Genomic DNA, 20,933 nt, shown 5'->3' on the forward strand with positions numbered 1-20,933 from the left:
ACCGCAAGTATTCATTCACGTAAAAAAGAATGCCACCACCTTGCTTTTTATTTTTACGCGCTAAAGAAATTAAATTAAAACCTGGAAGGTGGAGATTTGAGTTTTTAACATCATCAGAACTGCACCATGTCTCTGTAATGCATATTATGTTAAAAATATTAGAAGTTTCTTCTATATTACTATGAAAAGTATCAAAGTTTTTTTTTAAACTTCTTATATTAAAATGAATAACATTAAGAAAATCCCTATTAAGATAATCTTTCAATTCATTGTTATAAAAATAAGAGCAGTTTTGCAGAGCACTTGCTTCACTAAAATAATTTATGTCAGAATCGGATTCATTATCAAGTAAAAAATCATTAATTTGAAAAAAGTTAAATGAAATTGACTCAAAATTTAGTTGGTTTGAATCCATTTCAGAATTTAAATAATTTTATAACTATGAATTGAAAAAAAAAAAAATTTACTTAAAATCGCGTGTGAATAATTTGTTATAAGTAGCCTTAGCATACTTTCCTTTACTTCGTAGCTCCTTTGCTTCCGCGAATAACTTTCTTCTTATTTCCATAGTACGTTCGCTAAAATCTTCATTTATAAACAAATTTTCATTCCAGAGTTTTGCCTTTACGAACTTATCCAAAATCGCGTTCTTGTCTTTATAGTTTAAAAATTTTACAACATTAGTTCTATTTATTCTTTTAACACCATTTTCCAACTCTATGGGCTCTCTCAATTTCGATATTACCATTTAAACCCAATTTAGTTTTTAAAATTTCTCTTATTTTACTTTCAGTTTCTTGCCAGGTTTCAATTTCTTTTTCTTTTTTTTTTTTTTTTTTTTTTTTTTTTTGTGCCCCAAGAAGTCCTAACGGTCTTGTCACAGAGCACCGCGGAAGTGCATTTAACCAGGAAGTTCACGCCTCCTTCCTTACCGTGACGCGAAAATATGTCCAGAGCTCGTTTTGAACCTGGATCTCCTGCTTATAAAGCAGGCGTTCTAACCACTGCGCCACGGCCGCAGTGGTTAGAACGCCTTCTTCTATACCATTAAATCTCAAATTATTTCTGCGACTCCTATCTTCAAGTTCAGCCAACTTATCTTTAATAACGTTATCATTTTCTATATTTATTTTTGTGCCGTTCAGTTGATATACCGATGACATTGCTGTTTTTTTAGAAACATCTATTTCCAATAGTAAATTTTTATATTTGTCACTGACAAATTCAACACTTTTTTTCAGGTCACTTACTTCATTTTTTAAATTTTTATTTTCTTCTTGCATAACTGATATTTTACTCTCTAGTTTATCAATCCTGTCGCTAAATAGCTTCATTATTGTGTTTTCATGAATATCCATAATTTCTTTTAAATGAGTAATTGAAATACTTTTATTAGCCATTTTTAAGTTTAATAATAAACACGTCCGTTCACTAAAATATTCACGGCCGCATCTAAATGTACTAAAATGTTCACGGCCGTAGCATTAAAAGAATGTTATTATGGAGTAATAGAAAATCTGAAAAATATAATAAATTCAATCATGGGATCTTTTCCAATTCTCATGATAGCTGATATTTAAACACTAGTTAAAATATTTTTGGACAGTTTGATGACTCTAAGCATTTTCACAAGCAATACCCCCTCAATTTTAAACCATTAAAATTACAATAGAATACCCTTTTTAAAAATAGTAAAATACCTTGCGGGAACCTTTTTATATTTTAAGATAAATGTGTTTAAAGTAGGACCAACCATAACTCAGAAACTATAAATATTTAGAAAAAAAGGATTTACAGGTTTCTTTATTACCCTATTAACATTACAAAATAAAAAACTTAGTGTGATTGAAGGATTTCACTTTCGAAAATGATGATGACATCAATATTGATCAATTTAATTAAAACTTTAATACAGAGCCACTCCAATGCCTTTATTTTGATAAAGCATCTCTTACCTTAACCAATTAGTGACAACCGAAATTCTGTTTCGGTATCGGTTTTTGCCGAAATTTTAATTTGAACCGATACCGAAATTTCGGTTTCAGTACTTTTAATAAATTTATAAAAAAAAAGCAAAATTTTGGTTGAAAAACATACCGAAAACCGATATTTATCTACTTTAAAAAAGTTATTTTTTAGATCTTTTAGAAAATATTTTGAGAATTTTCACAAAGATATTGAGAATTTTTACAAAATGCCTCAAAAAAATCTTGTTTTGCAGAGAGAATCGCTAGTTGTTAAATTTTGCAATTAACTCATATCGCCAACATATGTATTAATTCTTAATTTTGGATACACGTGTAATTAATTCTAACATAATACGAGTATAAAAAAACAACTAAAGTAAAGTTGCATTTTAAAATAAATTTTTCTAATAAAATAAATTTTGACTTGCCGAAATTTCGATATAGGTTTTTGTAAAATATTTGCCGAAATGTCGATTTCGGTTTTGGCACCAAATTTAAATACCCGAAATTTCGGTTTCGACTTTTTTTGCTGTTTCGGTCGATCACTATAACCAATGTTTTGAAGCGCCTATTCTACAAAGTTAATTTGCTCTGAAACTACAGAAAAATATGTGAAATTTTGAACATACATACTTTACTATATAATTTTTTTTGAAAATAATAATAGCTTTGTGAAGGTATTTAAAAATAATTTATGGACGCCTCTTTGTGTGTAACCGTCCCACTGTGCGTTGGTGCACAGCTGGAAATTTTTTCTATGAATTTCTGTTGTTCAATTCCTTTTGATTATAAACTTTCACAACTTTAAAATATATTCTACAAAATAGAGTGCTCAATGTTCTTTAAGAATAGAGCAATAATAGATTACTAATTTATATTGTTGCCGGCCATACAACCAGGTTTTGAAAACTTTTTATCTTTGTTTAATTGAAAAAATTGAAATCTTATGTTTTAAGGCTCAAACTTACTTAACAATGGTCTCCATGTGTAGACAGAAAACAAATTTCTGTTATTATCCAACGACACCGGTCATTAGATAGCTATTATTTTATCTTAGTTTTTCTTTCGTTAGATCTAACGTTGCCACAGATATGTCAGAACTCGTTCTATTGTATTTATAATTTTTTTAAGCAGTTTTTCTTTTCGATTTTTGAACTTGTATTTTATGGCGGATGATTAAATAATTTTTTAGTCATGAAACTTTAAGTTCCGTAAATTATTGTTTTTCTTCATTTTAATTAAAATGCTAATAATCATTTAATATTTAAATTAAATTTTTAAATTATTGAGCACCTTTTTACAATCAAGAATTTTGTATTTTGTTAATTTAAATATTAAAATGATAATGAGCATTATTTAATTAAAATGCGCACAATTATAATTTTAAATTCTAAACCCAATATAACTGACAAAACCCATAAACCCAATAATAAACCAAACTATTATATAAATATAAACTAGATTATATATCACAAATACATTGTTATCTTATTTTATGACAAAAAGTTTAATCAAACTGAATGTTTATTTATTTATCAGTGCTATATTTATTAATCCATTACAGCTGCAAATTTTAATCAAATATTAATAAGTTGACCGAGAGCATATAAAACATTTTTTACAAACTTACGTTTAATGTACATAAAAATTTATCTATGCTAAAAACGGGAATAATTAAATTAACCCAATAAATATTAACTAATCAAAGTAAAACAGTTTTAATACGATCAACTAAATTGTATCGAATCTTATACCGATAACTTGTATCGAATCGGACAGTTTTAATACAACCAGCCAACTGGTATCCAATCAGGAGATTTTTGTTTTATGGCTATAAAGTTCATAATTTGGTCAACAGTTTTTTCTGTGGAACTATATATAACAGTGTGATCAAATAAATGGCGATAACGCTTAAGCATATCTGCACTCTCTACAGTCAACCGTTGCATATCAGAACCCTATCAATTAACAGTACAAAAAATTTTTTGGAAAAAAGTAAAAACAACCATTAAACAAAATAAAACCTCTCAACCCAACCCAAGCTATTTTTAAATTGAAGAAAAAATAAATTTAAAAAACCTTACCAATACTGCGTCTCCACTTGTAGAGTAAAATTCAAGAAACGATACAAAAATAACGCACGGAGAGAATTCCTTACACCTAAGTAACTTCAACACCTAAATATTTTATAAACCTTGAAAAATTTTCAAACTTTATATTCTAAAATTAAAATTAGCAACCTATAATGTTCAACTTTAAATTTTCAACTTAAATTTTTCAAACTTAAATTATTCAAGCTAAAATCTCCAAAACAAAATCTTCAAAGCAAAGTATCGGTTCAAAATAAGGAGTAATTACTAACTGTATACTACTTTTATCAAAAACTTATTCAGCATTAAAAATTAGTTTTTTAAGAGTAGTCAACTTACAGGAATTTCAACATCAAGTATCGGAATCAGACCATCAGATATAATACGGTGGATAGAGTTCAATGTGATTCCATATAAATAACCTTTACTTTGGAAGTAATTCAAATATTTATGTTGATTTATATCTGCTAACATTTCTTTCTCATTTACAAATAAAAACTTCTCATCTGTTTCTTGAAGATGAGATTCAGATGTAGTACCTAGGTATTAATAGTAATAATATATATGTGTGTGTGTGTATATATATATTTTTGTTAATTCACCTCCTCAAGGCTGAAAAGGCCACTACAGACGAAGAGGCTAATTATTTGTGGTATCTTGTCTTGTCCAATATATTTCAATTAAATTGTCTTTCAATATAATTAAAAGACAATTTAATTGAAATATATTGGACAAGACAAGATTGATTGACAATCAAATAAAAGAAAACATTTTTTACATAAAAATTGTATACCTTTGTCACATAGTTCCTAGGCCTTTTATTAGTTTTAAAATTCCTGGAAAGGCCTGTGAATAGTTTTATTGTTCCTTTTGAGCAAAATACAAGTGCAAAACAATTTAAAATGCCGGTGTCATGAAATAAATTAACCCCCATAATAAATTAACTCCTGTTGCATAAAAAATTACCCGGGGAGTTAATCTATTTCGAAATAGATTAACTCCCCTTGAAATAAATTAACCCCTGTCGGCGAAACAAATTAACTCCCCATAATATATTAACTCCCTTGGAACCACTTATAGGAATTACAAAAAAAGTTTAAACATGATGTTTTCAAAATGTGTTGTTTTTAAATCTGTTAATTAGTTATTGATATGGATATAAAATATATTTCTACTATTATAATATCATATATTAATATTGGCAATATATATATATATATATATATATATATATATATATATATATATATATATAATATATATATATATAGGGGAAGTGGGAGCACAACAGCCCCCGTAACGTTTAGATTAATGGAGTATGAAAATAAAAACGACATGCGTCTTTTTAACAGTGTATTTCGATAAACATATCATTTGGCTTTAAATTGCTGCAATTAAGAAAAAAATAAAACGGTTTTTGAAAATGTTATAACACAAAAATTAGACATAGCAAAAAAAACAGTTGTGCCCCTATAGAGAGCCACAACCGCACCCTAATTTATACATATAAATATATATATATATATATATATATATATATATATATGCGGTAGTGGTTCGGAGTTCAACTCCCACCACGTCCCTGGAAGAACCGCGCTCAACTTAGTTTCTCCACGCAGCAGCCTTGCTCGGCAAGGTTCATGTTTCGGAGTTAAAAGAGTTGAGAGAGGGTTGTACCACGAATAACAACTAAAAAAAAAAAAAAAACAAAAAAAAATGAGTAGCCTCCTCAACTGTAGTGGCCCCCCTCGGGCCTTGGGGAGGTGAATAGTCTAAAAAAAAAAATATATATACACACACACACACACACAGATATATATATATATATATATATATATATATATATATATATATATATATATATATATATATATATATATATATATATATATATATATATATATATATATATATATATATATATATATAGAGAGAGAGAGAGAGAGAGAGAGAGAGAGAGAGAGAGAGAGAGAAGTGGGGTCATAACAGCCCCCGTAAGGTTTAGATTAATGAAATATGAAAATAAAAACGACCTGTGTTTTATCAGTGTATTTCAACAAAGAACAACAACAAAAAAAAGCTTTTAATTTAAGCAATTTAGAAAAAAATGCAACAGTTTTTGAAAATGTTATTAAACAGAAATCACAAAAATTGCTGGGGGTATACTTTTTGTGGTATAATTTCTGCAGGTGTATCATTTTTTTTTTCTACAGTCTTGTCAACTGTTTAAGCGCTTTTTCTTTTTTTAGTTTTTATAACCATCTTTTTTGCCAGCTCCGCTTTATATGGTGAACTGGTGAGTATAGCTGTTTTGCCCTTTTGGCATTGTTTGCGAGTTTGCTGAGTTTTCTCATTTGAAATACTTACAATTTCTGCAGGTGAAGCAATTGTGAAAGAAGCCATAGTTGACGAAGACGAAGTTTCTAATTCAGAGCAAGATGTCAGGGATAAATCTTGCAGTGAAATAGTTTGTGTTTGAGACTTGGTAGTTAGATTTGGTGTTGCTGAATCTATGATTAAGTGGACTTATTCCAGTCTTTCTAAAACAATTTACAGCTGTCAACATGTTTGCAGATTTCATATAAGCTATTCCAAATAGTTATGGAATCTGATATTCAGTCACAACTCTAGGATAATGTGTAAGCAGCCAAATACAAACTTCGTTCGAATAGTTGCTACTAAATGGTGCCATGAAGGAGACATCTAGTGGCTGCAGATGGTGTGAACAATGTGGTGGAAAGCAAATAACAGTAACACAATTTTCACGTGCTTTCATTGTGAACTCCATATTTTATATATGTGTTGCATGAACATCTAATAATAGCAGTACAGGGCATTTTTTGGATGGCATTACAAATGACAGAAAATGGTCAAACCACTTTAAAAATATATCTGTTTGCATCCAACCACTATGGTGATATGATGCAATAGTACATGGGGGAAAATAATCAAGGGGCACGTATATACCAGAGGCACTCATACATATTTTGATTGTTATGATTTTCCCTCGTTCAGCTGATGTTAGAGTTCCAACTTGTTTTTTACCCATCTTAGCAATTACTTTTGACACTTTTTTTGGTACTGAAGAAATTCCCGTCTCGTTAACATTATATATATTATTTAGAGTTATGCTTTTTTCATCTATGCTTTTAGTCAATAGTTCAAAAATTTTATTTACAACAGGTCGGTTAAATCCCATTGGTCTAGCTCCAGAAGTTCCCTCTAGCATACGCAAAGAAATAACAGGATTGCGTTTTAAAAAGCTTTCTGTCCACTGGTAGCCTGCCATTCCTGTTTTTTTGTTAAAGCTATGTGACATCTTGTTTTTTTCAGCTAGCTGAAATGCCAATTCTCTCAAATCTTGTAAAAATTGTAACTGGAAACAAGCAACTCTCTAGAAAAATTAGGCGTTTAGCTAACTCTTACTCTTGTTCAAGGTTAAAAACTGATTTAAAATTCCCAAGTTTTTTTACTGCACAACTACTTAGTTCTAAACTCCCTTGCTGAAGTCTTTTTATTCTGTCTCGCAGTGTCGTTGTTGGGATACAAAACATTAACGATGCCTTCTTATACCCCATTTCCTTCTTTATTACTTATGCAATAGCTGCTTTCATTGAATTTTCTTCCCAGGATTGTCGATGAGTTAGACATTTGTATTTTCTAACCATATTAGGTAACTGTATGCACAAAATAATAATTTTTTCTCTATCAAAAAAAAAATATAATAACAATATATAAATATACAATATGTCTCTCTCTCTCTCTCTCTCTCTCTCTCTCTCTCTCTCTCTCTCTCTCTCTCTCTCTCTCTCTCTCTCTCTCTCTCTCTCTCTCTCTCTCTCTCTCTCTCTCTCTCTATATATATATATATATATATATTTTTTTTTTTTTTTTTTTTTTTTTTTTAAACATCTTTGCTTCCAACAAGGCTGCAAGCAGCCACTAATTAAAGTTGGAAGTTACTGTAAGAGAAAAGATGAAGATTGTAGAGCAAGATAACGATTGACGGACGATTTAAAAGATTGCAAATTATATGAATCAGGAAAGCAAGATGAAGGAAGCGAATTCCAAAGAGCTGATGTTCGAGGAAAAAAACTAGACGAATAAGCGTTTTTGGAGCACTTAGGAACAGTCACAGAAAAAGGATGACACTTAATTGAATGACGAGTAACACGAGAATGAATTTTAGTAGATGGCACAAGAGACGCTAGCTCTTTCGAGCAGTGCCCATTATAGTATTTGTAGAAAAGAGAAAGAGAAGCAACATTACGACGATGTGATAATGGTTGAAGGTTGGCTGCAAGAGCAGGTCCAACTATGTTTACAATGCGTTTTTGCACCTTGTCTAAAAGAGAAAGGGCATCATTAGAAGATCCGCCCCAGATATGGCAACAGTATTCCATACAAGGCCGGATTTGAGATTTATAGAGGTAGAGAATAGAATCCAGAGTAAGAAAGTGGCGAGCTCGATAAAGAGATGCAACCTTAGCAGATGCTAATTTTGCAACCGATTTGATATATGGTTTCCAAGAAAGATTGGAAGTAAGAGTTAATCCTAGAAGATGAAGAGTAGGTGACTCATCGAGTACATCACCGTTCATAAATATAGGAAGATCTAAATTATTGCGATAACGATTGGCTGAAAAAAATTGGGTTTTATCTGAATTAAAGTTCACCAGCCACTGTGAGCCCCATGCTGTAGCATAAGTGAGATCCTTTTCAAGCTCAAATGCCCCCTCCAGGCAATCAGAGGGTGTTGGTTTCTTATCACGACAAGAATAAATGGTAGTATCATCAGCAAACAATGCCACCTTAGATGTGAGAATATCTGGAAGATCGTTAATGTAAATTAAAAAGAGTATAGGGCCAAGGATAGAACCTTGAGGAACCCCTGAAGTTACAGAATAAGAAGAAGAGTGTTGTCCATCGAGGACAACTTTTATGCTACGATTGGAAAGGAAGGATTCAATGATCTTAAAGATGTTGCCGGATACACCATAAGAAGAAAGCTTATGGAGAAGACCAGCATGCCAAACTTTATCAAACGCTTTTGAAATGTCAAGAGCGATGGCCTTAACCTCTCCACCTTCATCTAACGCACGATAAAACCTGTCAGTTATTACTGTTAGCAAATCAGCTGTAGAACGAGAAGATCGAAATCCATATTGATGGTCAGAAAGTAAGTTATTAGATTCAAGATGAGAAATTAAGTGTTTGTTAATTAAAGATTCAAAAACCTTGCTTATGATAGGAAGAAGACTTATGGGACGGTAGTTAGACGAATCAGATCGCTCTCCAGAATTTTTGAAGATAGGGATAACAGATGCGGCTTTCCAGCAGGCTGGAAAACAAGACTCTGATAAGCACTTGTTGAATAGTTTTGAGAGTATAGATGACAGCTCTGGAGAACACTTCTGCAAGACAATAACAGGTATGTTGTCTGGGCCACAAGCTGTAGAAGAGTCTAGACAGGAAATCACTTTAGATACAGATGCTGAAGTGATATGAATGTCAAGCAATGAATCAACCTGTTTGTTGGCAATATCAGGTAGAACGCAATTAGTGGAATCAAGAGATGATATTGATGAAAAGTTTTTAGCAAACAGTTCGGCTTTGTCTTTAGGTGAGGTGACAAAGTCTGAACCATACAAGAGAGGTGGAATTATAGATTTGCCCTTATTATTGATATTATTAAAGATTCTCCAGAAGTCACGAGAGCCTAATTTTTGAGATGAGATACGAGATTTCATGACCTGAGAATAGCGGGTTTTGGCGTTAGACAAAACCTTTTTACAGTTGTTTCTAGCAGTAATGAACAGACGTCTGTTTTCTGGAGAATTGTTTTGCTGATAAATATGGAAGTAACGGTTTCGATTGGCAATCGCAGCAGCACAGTGTGAGGAAAACCATGGAGGAGAGTGAGGCTTGACCTGGAATCGTCGAGAGGGAATAAAAGATTCCATGCCAGCCTGAATCCACGAAGTTATATAAGAAGCACATTTGTCGACAGGAAGTTGAAAGATTTCTACCCAAGGGCCATCACGAAGAAAATCACGGAAAGAATCCCAGTCAGCTTTACTGTAGTTGTAAGAGGTTCGATAGTAGGGGTATTCAGGTGATGAAGAAGAATGAGATATTAGTTTTAAAGAGATCAAACTGTGATCAGAAGCACCTAAGGGTGAATGTGGAGAAACTGAGCACTGACTAGGATCAGAAACAAGACATAAGTCCAGTAGAGAAGGTAAATGATTCGGGTTGTCAGGAAAGCGAGTTGGAAAGTTGACTATTTGAGTTAGGGATTGAGAAAGGCAAAAGTTGTGGGCTTTAATGCCTGCAGAGTCACTGACACTAGAGCCAAGCCATTCAGAGTGGTGAGCATTAAAGTCACCGACAACAACTATATTAGCTGATGGATAAAGAGAGAGGGCTTGGTCAATATGATCAGAAATAACATCAAAAAGTGTACAGTCTTGAGATGAAGGAGATCGATATAGAACAAAGAGAAAGGCGATAGAGTGAAGTGGTGCTAAACGAAAGCACATGAAAGAATAGTCTGTGGATTCAAACCTAGTTTCACGACAAACAGGTGAATTCTTACGAATGTAAATGCCCAGGCCAAGCATGTGTCTATTGGAGTCTTTACGAATCAGAGGAAGATAACCATCAACACTAAGATCACAAGATGAGACAGCCGAACTCAAATTAGTCTCACAAAGAGCAAGTAGGTCTGGTGAACTTTGCAAGAGATAAGACTCAACAGAAGAAAAGTTACTTCGAAGACCACGAATATTAGTAAATGATAAGTTTAGAGAACTTGGTGATGATGATGGTTTTTTGTGTTTTATAGTTTTTGGTACTTTATTCATTTTTAAATTAGATTGAAGAACTTGACTCAAAGCATAGATAGTACTCAGAACACCGTTTAATAGCCCAAGCAATTGCCTCATTACTACTAATAAACCCTAAGCCGTAACAAAGGGCTCCAAATGTGGCCTCCGCAATGCACACCAAAAGTACAAACAGGGACACCATCCATGCGCAACATGGCACTGTTAATACTTTGATATTTTTCAGCTGTTGATGGAATCAGCCTCTCTGAGAGCTACCACAGAGTTCGGGAAACCTGACTACCAGCCGGCCTCAGAACCATAAAACTGAGTTTTAGAGCTGTACCCTCATAAGGAGATAATAGAATGAGTTGCCTAGTCATAAAAACAGTGACACAAGCAAACCCATGCATTGAGTCAAGAAGATCCAGCATTCACCATCCTAAACTGGAAACAATGTATTAAAAATACATCTGCGCCAGCCTAATAGATGAAGAAGGGGTGCGAGGCTGGTCAACAGATAGAATCTGTTTACCCCTTAAGAATCTGTACCCCTTAAGAATCTGTTTACACCATATATATATATATATATATATATATATATATATATATATATATATATATATAATAGAGTTTATATAGCTAACTAGTATATAATAATATACACACACACAAATATACATATATATATATATAGAGAGAGAGAGAGAGAGAGAGAGAGTGAGAGTGAGAGTGAGAGTGTGTGTGTGTGAGAGAGAGAGAGAGTATAGTATAGTTACTATACTATACTATAGTATAGATATAAACTCTATAACCTTAGACATTATTATTAGCAAAAGAGAATAGTTTTGAAGTATTAGTATCAAAACAATAGTAATAGTAGATCAAAACGATAGTTATAGTATTGCACGAACTTCTACTAATACTATTATTCTACTAATACTATTGTTTTGATCTCCTTTTTATATATAATATTAAGGCTTGTCAAAAACAAACAGTTATAAAGTAATTTTATTCAACGCTCACTAAATATTTATATATTATATATTTTAATATATATAATACTAAATAAATTTTTTAAAAATTTTAAAATAGAATACTTACACAATTTTGTAAATATAATTAAAAGTTTAAAAATTATTTAAAACGCATATTATAGGGGGTTAAATTATTTCAGTGGGGGTTAGAAATATTTAAGCCCCCGGTTAATCCATTTCGCTATATTTTAAAATAATTTAACTCCCGGGGTTAATTTATTTCGAAATGGATTAACCGGGGAGTTAGAATGTTTTAACCGGGAGTTAACTTTTTGGGGAATTAATCTATTTCGCGTCACCGGCAGTGCCGGTGTCATGAAATAAAATAACCCCCATAATAAATGAACTCCCGTTGTGTAAAAAATTACCCGGGGAGTTAATCTATTTCGAAATAGATTAACTCCTCTTGAAATAAATTAACCCATGTCGGCGAAACAAATTAACTCCCCATAATATATCAACTCCTTTGGAACAACTTATATGAATGACAAAAAAAGTTTTAACTTGATGTTTTCCAAATGTGTTGTTTTTAAATCTGTTAATTAGTTATTGAAATGGATATAAATTTCAACTATTATAATATCATATATTAATATTGGCAATATATATATATATATATATATATATATATATATATATATATATATATATATATATATATATATATATATATATATATATATATATGTGGGAAGTGGGGGCATAACAGCCCCCGTGACGTTTAGAATAATGGAGTATGAAAATAAAAACGGCATGCGTTTTTTTAACAGTGTATTTCGATAAACACATCATTAAGCTTTAAATTGCTGCAATTAAGAAAAAATAAAACGGTTTTTGAAAATGTTATAACACAAAAACTAGACTAAGCAAAAAAAACGGTTGTGTCCCTATAGAGAGCCACAACTGCACCCTAATATATATATATATATATATATATATATATATATATATATATATATATATATATATATATATATATATATATATATATATATATATATATATATATATATATGTATATATATATGTATATATATATGTATATATATATATATGTATATATATATATATAGGAAAGTGGGGTCATAACAGCCCCCGTAAGGTTTAGATTAATGAAATATGAAAATAAAAACGACCTGTGTTTTTTTATCAGTGTGTTTCAACAAACAACAACAACAAAAAAAGCTTTTAATTTTAGAAATTTAGAAAAAAATGCTACAGTTTTTGAAAATGTTATTAAACAAAAATCACAAAAATTGCTGGGGTATACATTTTGTGGTACAAATTCTGCATGTGTATCATTTTTTGTTTCTACAGTCTTGTCAACTGTTTGAGCGTTTTTTCTTATTTTTTGTTTTTATAACCATCTTTTTTGCCAATTCCGCTTTATATGGTGAACTGGTGAGTATAGCTGTTTTGCCCTTTGGCATCGTTTGCGAGTTTGGTGAGTTTTCTCATTCAAAATACTTACAATTTCTGTAGGTAAAGCAATTGTGAAAGAAGCCACAGTTGTCGAAGACGAAGTTTCTGATTCAGAGATGTCAGATTCTGATTCAAGATGTCAGGGATAATTCTTGCAGTGAAATAGTTTGTGTTTGAGACTTGGTAGTTAGATTTAGTGTTGCTGAATCCATCTCAGGAAATGACCTGTTGGTTGTTTCTGAAGACTTAAACATCCAATCATCAAAAACTTCAGGATTAAGTGGACTTATTCCAGTCTTTCTAAAACAATTTACAGCTGTCAACATGTTTGCAGATTTCATATAAGCTATTCCAAATAGTTATGGAATCTGATATTCAGTCACAACTCTAGGATAATGTGTAAGCAGCCAAATACAAACTTCGTTCGAATAGTTGCTACTAAATGGTGCCATGAAGGAGACATCTAGTGGCTGCAGATGGTGTGAACAATGTGGTGGAAAGCATATAACAGGAACACAATTTTCATGTGCTTTCATTATGAACTCCATATTTTTTGTATGTGTTGCATGAACATCTAATAACAGCAGTACAGGTCTTTTTTTGGATGGCATTACAAAGGACAGAAAATGGTCAAACCGCTTTAAAAATATATCTGTTTGCATCCAACCACTAGGGTGATATGATGCAATAGTACATGGGGGAAAATAATCAAGGGGCATGTATATACCAGAGGCACTCATACATATTTTGATTGTTATGATTTTCCCTCATTCAGCTGATGTTAGAGTTCCAACTTGTTTTTTACCCATCTTAGCAATTACTTTTGACACTTTTTTTGGTACTGAAGAAATTCCCATTTCGTTAACATTATATATATTATTTGGATTTATGTTATTTTCATCTATGCTTTTAGTCAATAGTTCAAAAATTTTATTCATCTGCAGGAACTTCTGGAACTAAATCAATGGGTTAAATCCCATTGATCTAGCTCCAGCAGTTCCCTCTGGCATAAGCAAAGAAATAACAGGATTGTGTTTTAAAAAGCTTTCTGCCCACTGGTAACCTGCCATTCCTGTTTTTTTGTTAAAGCTATGTGACATCTTGTTCTTTTCAGCTAGCTGAAATGCCAATTCTCTCAAATCTTTCATTATAACTGGAAACAAGCAACTCTCTAGAAAAATTAGGTGTTTAGCTAACTCTTACTCTTGTTCAAGGTTAAAAACTGATTCAAAATTCCCAAGTTGTTTTGCTGAACAACTACTTAGTTCTTAACTCCCTTGCTGAAGTCTTTTTATTCTGCCTCGCAGTGTCGTTGTTGGAATACAAAACATTAACAATGCCTTCTTATACCCCATTTCCTTCTTTAACTCTGATTCAATAGCTGCTTTTATTGAATTTTCTTCCCAGTATTGTTGATGAGTTAGACGTTTGTATTTTCTAACCATTTTAGGTAACTGAATGCACAAAATAATAATTTTTTCTCTATCGAAGAAAAAATATAATAACAATATATAAATATACAATATGTATCTATATATCTATATTTATTTATATATATATATATATGTGTGTGTGTGTGTGTGTGTGTGTGTGTGTGTGTGTGTGTGTGTGTGTGTGTGTGTGTGTGTGTGTGTGAGTGTGTGTGTGTGTGTGTGTGTGTGTGTGTGTGTGTGTATATATATATATATATAAATATATATATATATATATATATATATATATATATATATATATATATATATATATATATATGTATATATATATATATATGTATACTTATATATATATAATAGAGTTTATATAGCTAACTAGTATATAATAATATACACACACACCAATATATATATATATATATATATATATATATATATATATATATATATATATATATATATATATATATATATATATATATATATATATATATATACAGAGAAAGAGAGAGAGAGAGAGAGAGAGAGAGAGAGAGAGAGAGAGAGAGAGAGAGAGAGAGATAGAGAGAGAGAGAGAGTATAGTATAGTTACTATACTATACTATAGTATAGATATAAACTCTATAACCTTAGACATTATTATTAGCAAAAGAGAATGGTTTTGAAGTATTAGTATCAAAACAATAGTTATAATATTGCACGAACTTCTACTAATACTATTATTCTACTAATACTATTGTTTTGATCTCCTCTTTATATATAATATAAAGGCCTGTCAAAAATAAACAGTTATAAAGTAATTTTATTCAACGCTCATTAAATAGTTATATAATATATATTTTAATATATACAATACTAAATATATTTTTAAGAAATTTTAAATTAGAATACTTACACAATTTTGTAGATATAATTATAAGTTAATTTATTTAAAACGCGTATTATAGAGGGTTAATTTATTTCAGTGGGGGTTAGAAATACTTAAGCCCCTGGTTAATTCATTTCGCTACATTTTAAAATAATTTAACTGCCGGGGTTAATTTATTTCGAAATAGATTAACCGGGGAGTTAGAATGTTTTAACCGGGAGTTATCTTTTTGGGGAGTTAATCTATTTCATGTCACCGGATCAAGCAAAAACTCATGATGACAACAGAAAAATTGTCTGTTTTCTCTGTTTGAAAAATATTAACAGGCAACTAACTGACTTTATGGTCAAACGCTTTTAAGAAGTTTTTGGTCAAGCAATGAACTTTGAAGATCAAAGAGTTCCAATTGGTATCTGCAAAAACTGTTGAGTAAGCCTTAGAAAAAGAGACAATGGTGAAAATGTTCAACTTCCATCACTGCCTGATTACCGAAACATAAAGATTCGTTCTACACGAAGAGAACCACCATGTGATTGCATGATTTGTTATGTGAAAAAAGTTTGGAAGTCCTAAACAGGTTGGAACAACAAACACAACCAGTCAGCCAAAAGAACAGTTATTTCTTAAGAAATGTTGTTCAGCATGTTTTTCACTGATTAAAGAGGAAGGATTCTACATAGTTGTACAAAAGGAATGCTTTGAAAGAACTTGCTTGAAGTTGCAGCAAAAGACACAAAAGCATCAGAAAGAGTAGCAGCTTCTCTGATAGCTATACAGGCTTCCAAGCAGCAGGTGTCCAAACAAAAAAAACAGGGACTTTCAGAATGTTACCCAGGAGTCAGCTATTAAGTTACCTAAAGGAACATTCATCTTGGAGATCATTCCAACCACGGAACTTCACTTGCTTCTTAGTGTTATTAACCACCTCATCAAGAGTCTGTGTCTGCAGTGGAAAAATGCACTAGAGTGGCCAAAAATGATGAACATTCATAATAATAATAATAATAATAAAAGCTTTCATATATATGCATGTTCATGCTTGCTTTTTAAAATTTCCATTCATTGACACATTCAGAAAATTTGATGCATTTGTTCATGCTCCCTTTGGAAATGTTCTTCAAAACAACACTCTCGCACTCTCGTTAAAGAATTCTTATCTCAAACTTCCAAACACAAGTATCACCAAAGTGCATACTGTCTATTTTCATGCGACTCATTTTATTGATTGCCACAACTACTCACTGGGCATCTGTTCAGAGCAAAGAACAGAATCACTACATCATGACTTCAACCATCACTGGCAACTATTCAAAAAACCCAATAATTATCCTAAGAATCTTCTAAACAGTTTGATTGATTACAACAACAAGCATTCCTTTTAACTTCTTTGTAGAGAATAGTGTAAAGCGTGTACACGAAATAAATGTGAAAGAATAAGCCCATCATTTTTTTTCAGTGGTTGTATTCAAATCTTTTGAATTGTTTTGGATTTTGTTTACAAGGTGTTGTGATTTCAAAAAAATATGTTAGTTTTAAAAATGACAAAAGAAGAAGACGTAAGAGAAAAAATTATACACAAATATTTAAAAAATCTTAATAGTAGCTACAATTCGATAGCAAAATCGTTGCAAATAAATCCATACCGTTAGTCGCGTTATTCAACGTTTTTCTCAAACATAATCGATCAAACCCAAATCTGGAAGAAGAAAGGAAGGTTTAAAAGATATAAAACTCGTTAGAAAACTAGTTAACAGTTTTAAGAATAACCCAAGCCTTTCTCTAAGGGAACGCGCAAAATATATGGAAAAACAAAAACAAAAAAGCTTTGCAGAAACATTAAAGATATTTAAATATCATTATAAAAAGTATCAAATAGTTTTGATTCTTCTTCTGTGCGCAAACTTATGGGTACCACTAAAGCAAAAGCTTTAAATTTTATTAGATTCACACAGGAATAATTAATTTTCTTTTTTTTAATGTTTGATCTTCTTATATTATTGTATTAAAAATATTACTTGGTTCGAAATCAAAATTGAGGAGGGAATTTTTTTTAGTTGTTTTTCTACTTTCACATTTATTTTGTGTACACGCTTTATTATAACATATGATATGTAAGAAATAAACCCTTCAACGTCAATTCTTAAGAACTTTATTTAATAAGAGTAATCCTTTTTTTTAAGTTGCTTGATTTATTAAGCTAGAATCTGATTTTTTAAATTTTCTGAAGAAATTGAATGCTTTTTTTTATATTATTTCTAAATTGTAGTACACTGCTTATTTATAGAATAATTATGTTAGAACAAGTTTCAAATGTTTTCAATAAAAAATGTAACTTATTTTTTCAGAGCAATAGAATCAAAAACTTCAAATCAATTTTTCTTTCACGGACAATGATGAAAGATTTCAAAACCAACTCTAATGTACTTCTACATACTTGTATTATCATACCCACAAAGGTTTTTTTTGGGAAAAAAATCTGCAGATAATTTTTGAACAGTTCTTTATTAGATTGCACAGTATCTGAAGATCTAAAGTTTTTGCAATGATTGGAAAAAAAAAGCAATATCAAAGCACCCTTGTCTGTTTTCCTCATTTGGTCATCTCCTAACATCTTCAAAAAGCTGATCATTATTTTTTAGAGTCTTTGTGCAGTTTATACGATCAATAGATGTCTGATGGTGCAAAATTAAAAAATGCAAAAATGTACACAAATGTTGTTCAACCCCCTTTATTAACAGGGGAAAAAAATAAAAAAATAATAGAGCTTTTAAATATTCCCGGTTTACATATACTGTTAGGTGTAAAACAAGGAGTGTGGGTTGTCAACCAATATCTGTCTACAATAAACATCTACAATATCTGTCTACAATAAACATCTACAGAGTATCCTACTAAGAACAGGATTGTTTGGAAAGCAATTCTTGCAATAAGTTGCTTAAAAACATAGACAGCTTTGAGCTGTTTTTTCATAAGTCTAGTCTGCCAAATATATTAAGATATTTAGAGATTTTGAAAAAATAGTCCACAGCTGTTTTGAAAAATCATTGAGCTCTAATTATGTCAAAGATATATAGCAGTTCTCTACAAGCTATAGAAATCTAGGGACTATGATTCCTTTGAAGGTACACATAGTTGAGCAATGTATTATTGAATTCATCTACATAAAAGGTGGAGTCTTTGGTATAATAAATAAATTTTAAGATTGATAAAAGATTATAATAATATCAATAAATTATAATAATATTAATTAAACACTTATTATTACAATATTACAACAGTTTATGCAAGTTAAAACTTGCATAAACTACAACGATTATTCATTAAATAGACTAGAATTTGTTTTGTACATTTTATATTCTAGAGGCTAAGCCTCAATTGGACCGAACAAGCTCTTAAATCCATTCACTAGAATTTCAATCAGTTTTGGCGAATGAGAAAAGTTGGAGAGCACAGCCCAAACTATATTGAAGTGCTAAAAATGCAGTTTTTGCTTGCAAGTTCAAACACTTTTAAAGTGTTTGTATTTGTAAGCATTGTTATTTTGCATGTTATTTTGCATAACATGCAAATTATAAATAAAAATCTAACTACATAGACCAGAAAAATTTTTTTACGTAATTGTAGCTAAGTAATTGTAGCTAAGTAATTAATTTTAAGTATTTGTAGCTAAACCTTTTGAACCCCTAATAGCCCACCCCTAGGGTATAATTCCTAAAAAAAAAATTCTTTTTTTTTTTTTTAAACTAGATCGATATTCATTGACAGATTTTAAATCTCATTAAAAAAAAATTTCTTGTTTAAACATTACGACCATTCAACTTTACAATCATTTAACTTCTTATGATCATAAATCTTAAACAATAGGTGATTTTTCAATGAAATTTAAAATCTGTCGATAAATTTTGATCTAATTCATGATAGAACTTAAAAAAAATTCTTATGATCTTAGAAGACGAAGTTCTAGGAAAGGGACAAATAGGGGTTGGAATGGGGTTGCGTTAGCTCAAAATACCAAAACTTTTTGCAAGTCATCCTCATTTGATACCAGTATTAACATAATAGAATTTTGAGTATGTCACATATTCAAAATTCTATTATGTCTAATTAGGTCTTAGATACCTACTGTGAATAACAAAATTACTGGGCACTTACCTAAAATATGTGATTTCTCCCCAGGCCCCTTGTAAAAAAGTCATATTTTAATTTCTGGAATAAAGAACAAAGAGTCTTCTGATGATACGCAAAAAAATTTCTGGTAATGTTTCTTAAGGTCTTAGAGCATGTTCCTATGTGTCTTTTGTGAATAATTTAACTCTTATTTGACCTCAATTGTCCAATAATATAATTAGTACATGCTTTTTCAAGCCCATTTTCTAACTAACGGATCCTTAATGTTATAAAAAGAAGTTCTTTAAAATAGATAAACCTGGTACTCAAATGAAGCAAAATTTTATAAAAAAACTAATTAATTTTTTTCTTTTAATTTACTAAAAAACTAATTAAAAAAAAATCAAAACACTTGATATTCATATTTTTTTATTGAACTAAATTTAAAAAAAATTTACATGAAATGATTATAGAAATTTTTATAAAATTTTGTTTCATTTGTATATACTATAACATTTACAAACTTTATATGGATACATTTATAATCTAAAAATAGAATAAAGCTTTAAATCATGCTTACATATTATTGGAGAAGAAAATTTTTCTGGAAACTGTGCTATAAGGTTATTCTTGATACTTTTACAATTAACTCCTTTTGCTCCTATAAAAACATAAATTAAACAAAGAATATGGGTATATTAAATTTATTTCCACATTGCAGGATAAATTAGGCAAACAGGAACATTTTTTATTTTTTTGGACAACTCCAAATGAAAACAAAGTTGCAGAAAAAAAAGTTAAAGTTGATAACTTATTAATTTTATATTAAATTTTACTTTTTATTTCAATAGATACATCATCATATATCATCATTATATAGTGTCTTTTTCCAACAACTAACTATCTAACTGTATATATATATATATATATATATATATATATATATATATATATATATATATATATATATATATATATATATATATATATATATATATATATATATATATATATATATATATATATGTATGTATGTATTTATACATATATATATGTATATATATACATATATATATATACATATATATATACATATACATATATATATACATATATATATACATATACATATATTTATATATGTATATATATATATGTATGTATATATATATATATATATGT

At 30.2% G+C, this 20,933-nt stretch overlaps 1 protein-coding gene across 14 annotated transcripts in view; it reads right to left on the bottom strand.

Annotated features, from left to right (window-relative positions):
- Positions 1-3,473: 3,473 nt before the first annotated feature.
- The window catches only part of LOC100213721 (55 kDa erythrocyte membrane protein), an 83,924-nt gene continuing 66,464 nt past the window's right edge, over positions 3,474-20,933 (bottom strand). For all 14 annotated transcript variants that reach the window (XM_065788769.1, XM_065788774.1, XM_065788776.1 and 11 more), the window contains 4 exons: positions 20,332-20,412; positions 4,397-4,596; positions 4,052-4,144; positions 3,474-3,925 (listed from right to left, as the gene is read on the bottom strand). In XM_065788769.1, coding sequence (XP_065644841.1) covers positions 3,749-3,925; positions 4,052-4,144; positions 4,397-4,596; positions 20,332-20,412 — 551 coding nt within the window. In that variant the 3' untranslated portion in view covers positions 3,474-3,748. The remainder of the gene's footprint in view (positions 3,926-4,051; positions 4,145-4,396; positions 4,597-20,331; positions 20,413-20,933) is intronic.

This window comes from Hydra vulgaris, chromosome 01 (assembly GCF_038396675.1).
Source record: "Hydra vulgaris chromosome 01, alternate assembly HydraT2T_AEP".
Lineage (NCBI taxonomy): Eukaryota > Metazoa > Cnidaria > Hydrozoa > Anthoathecata > Hydridae > Hydra > Hydra vulgaris.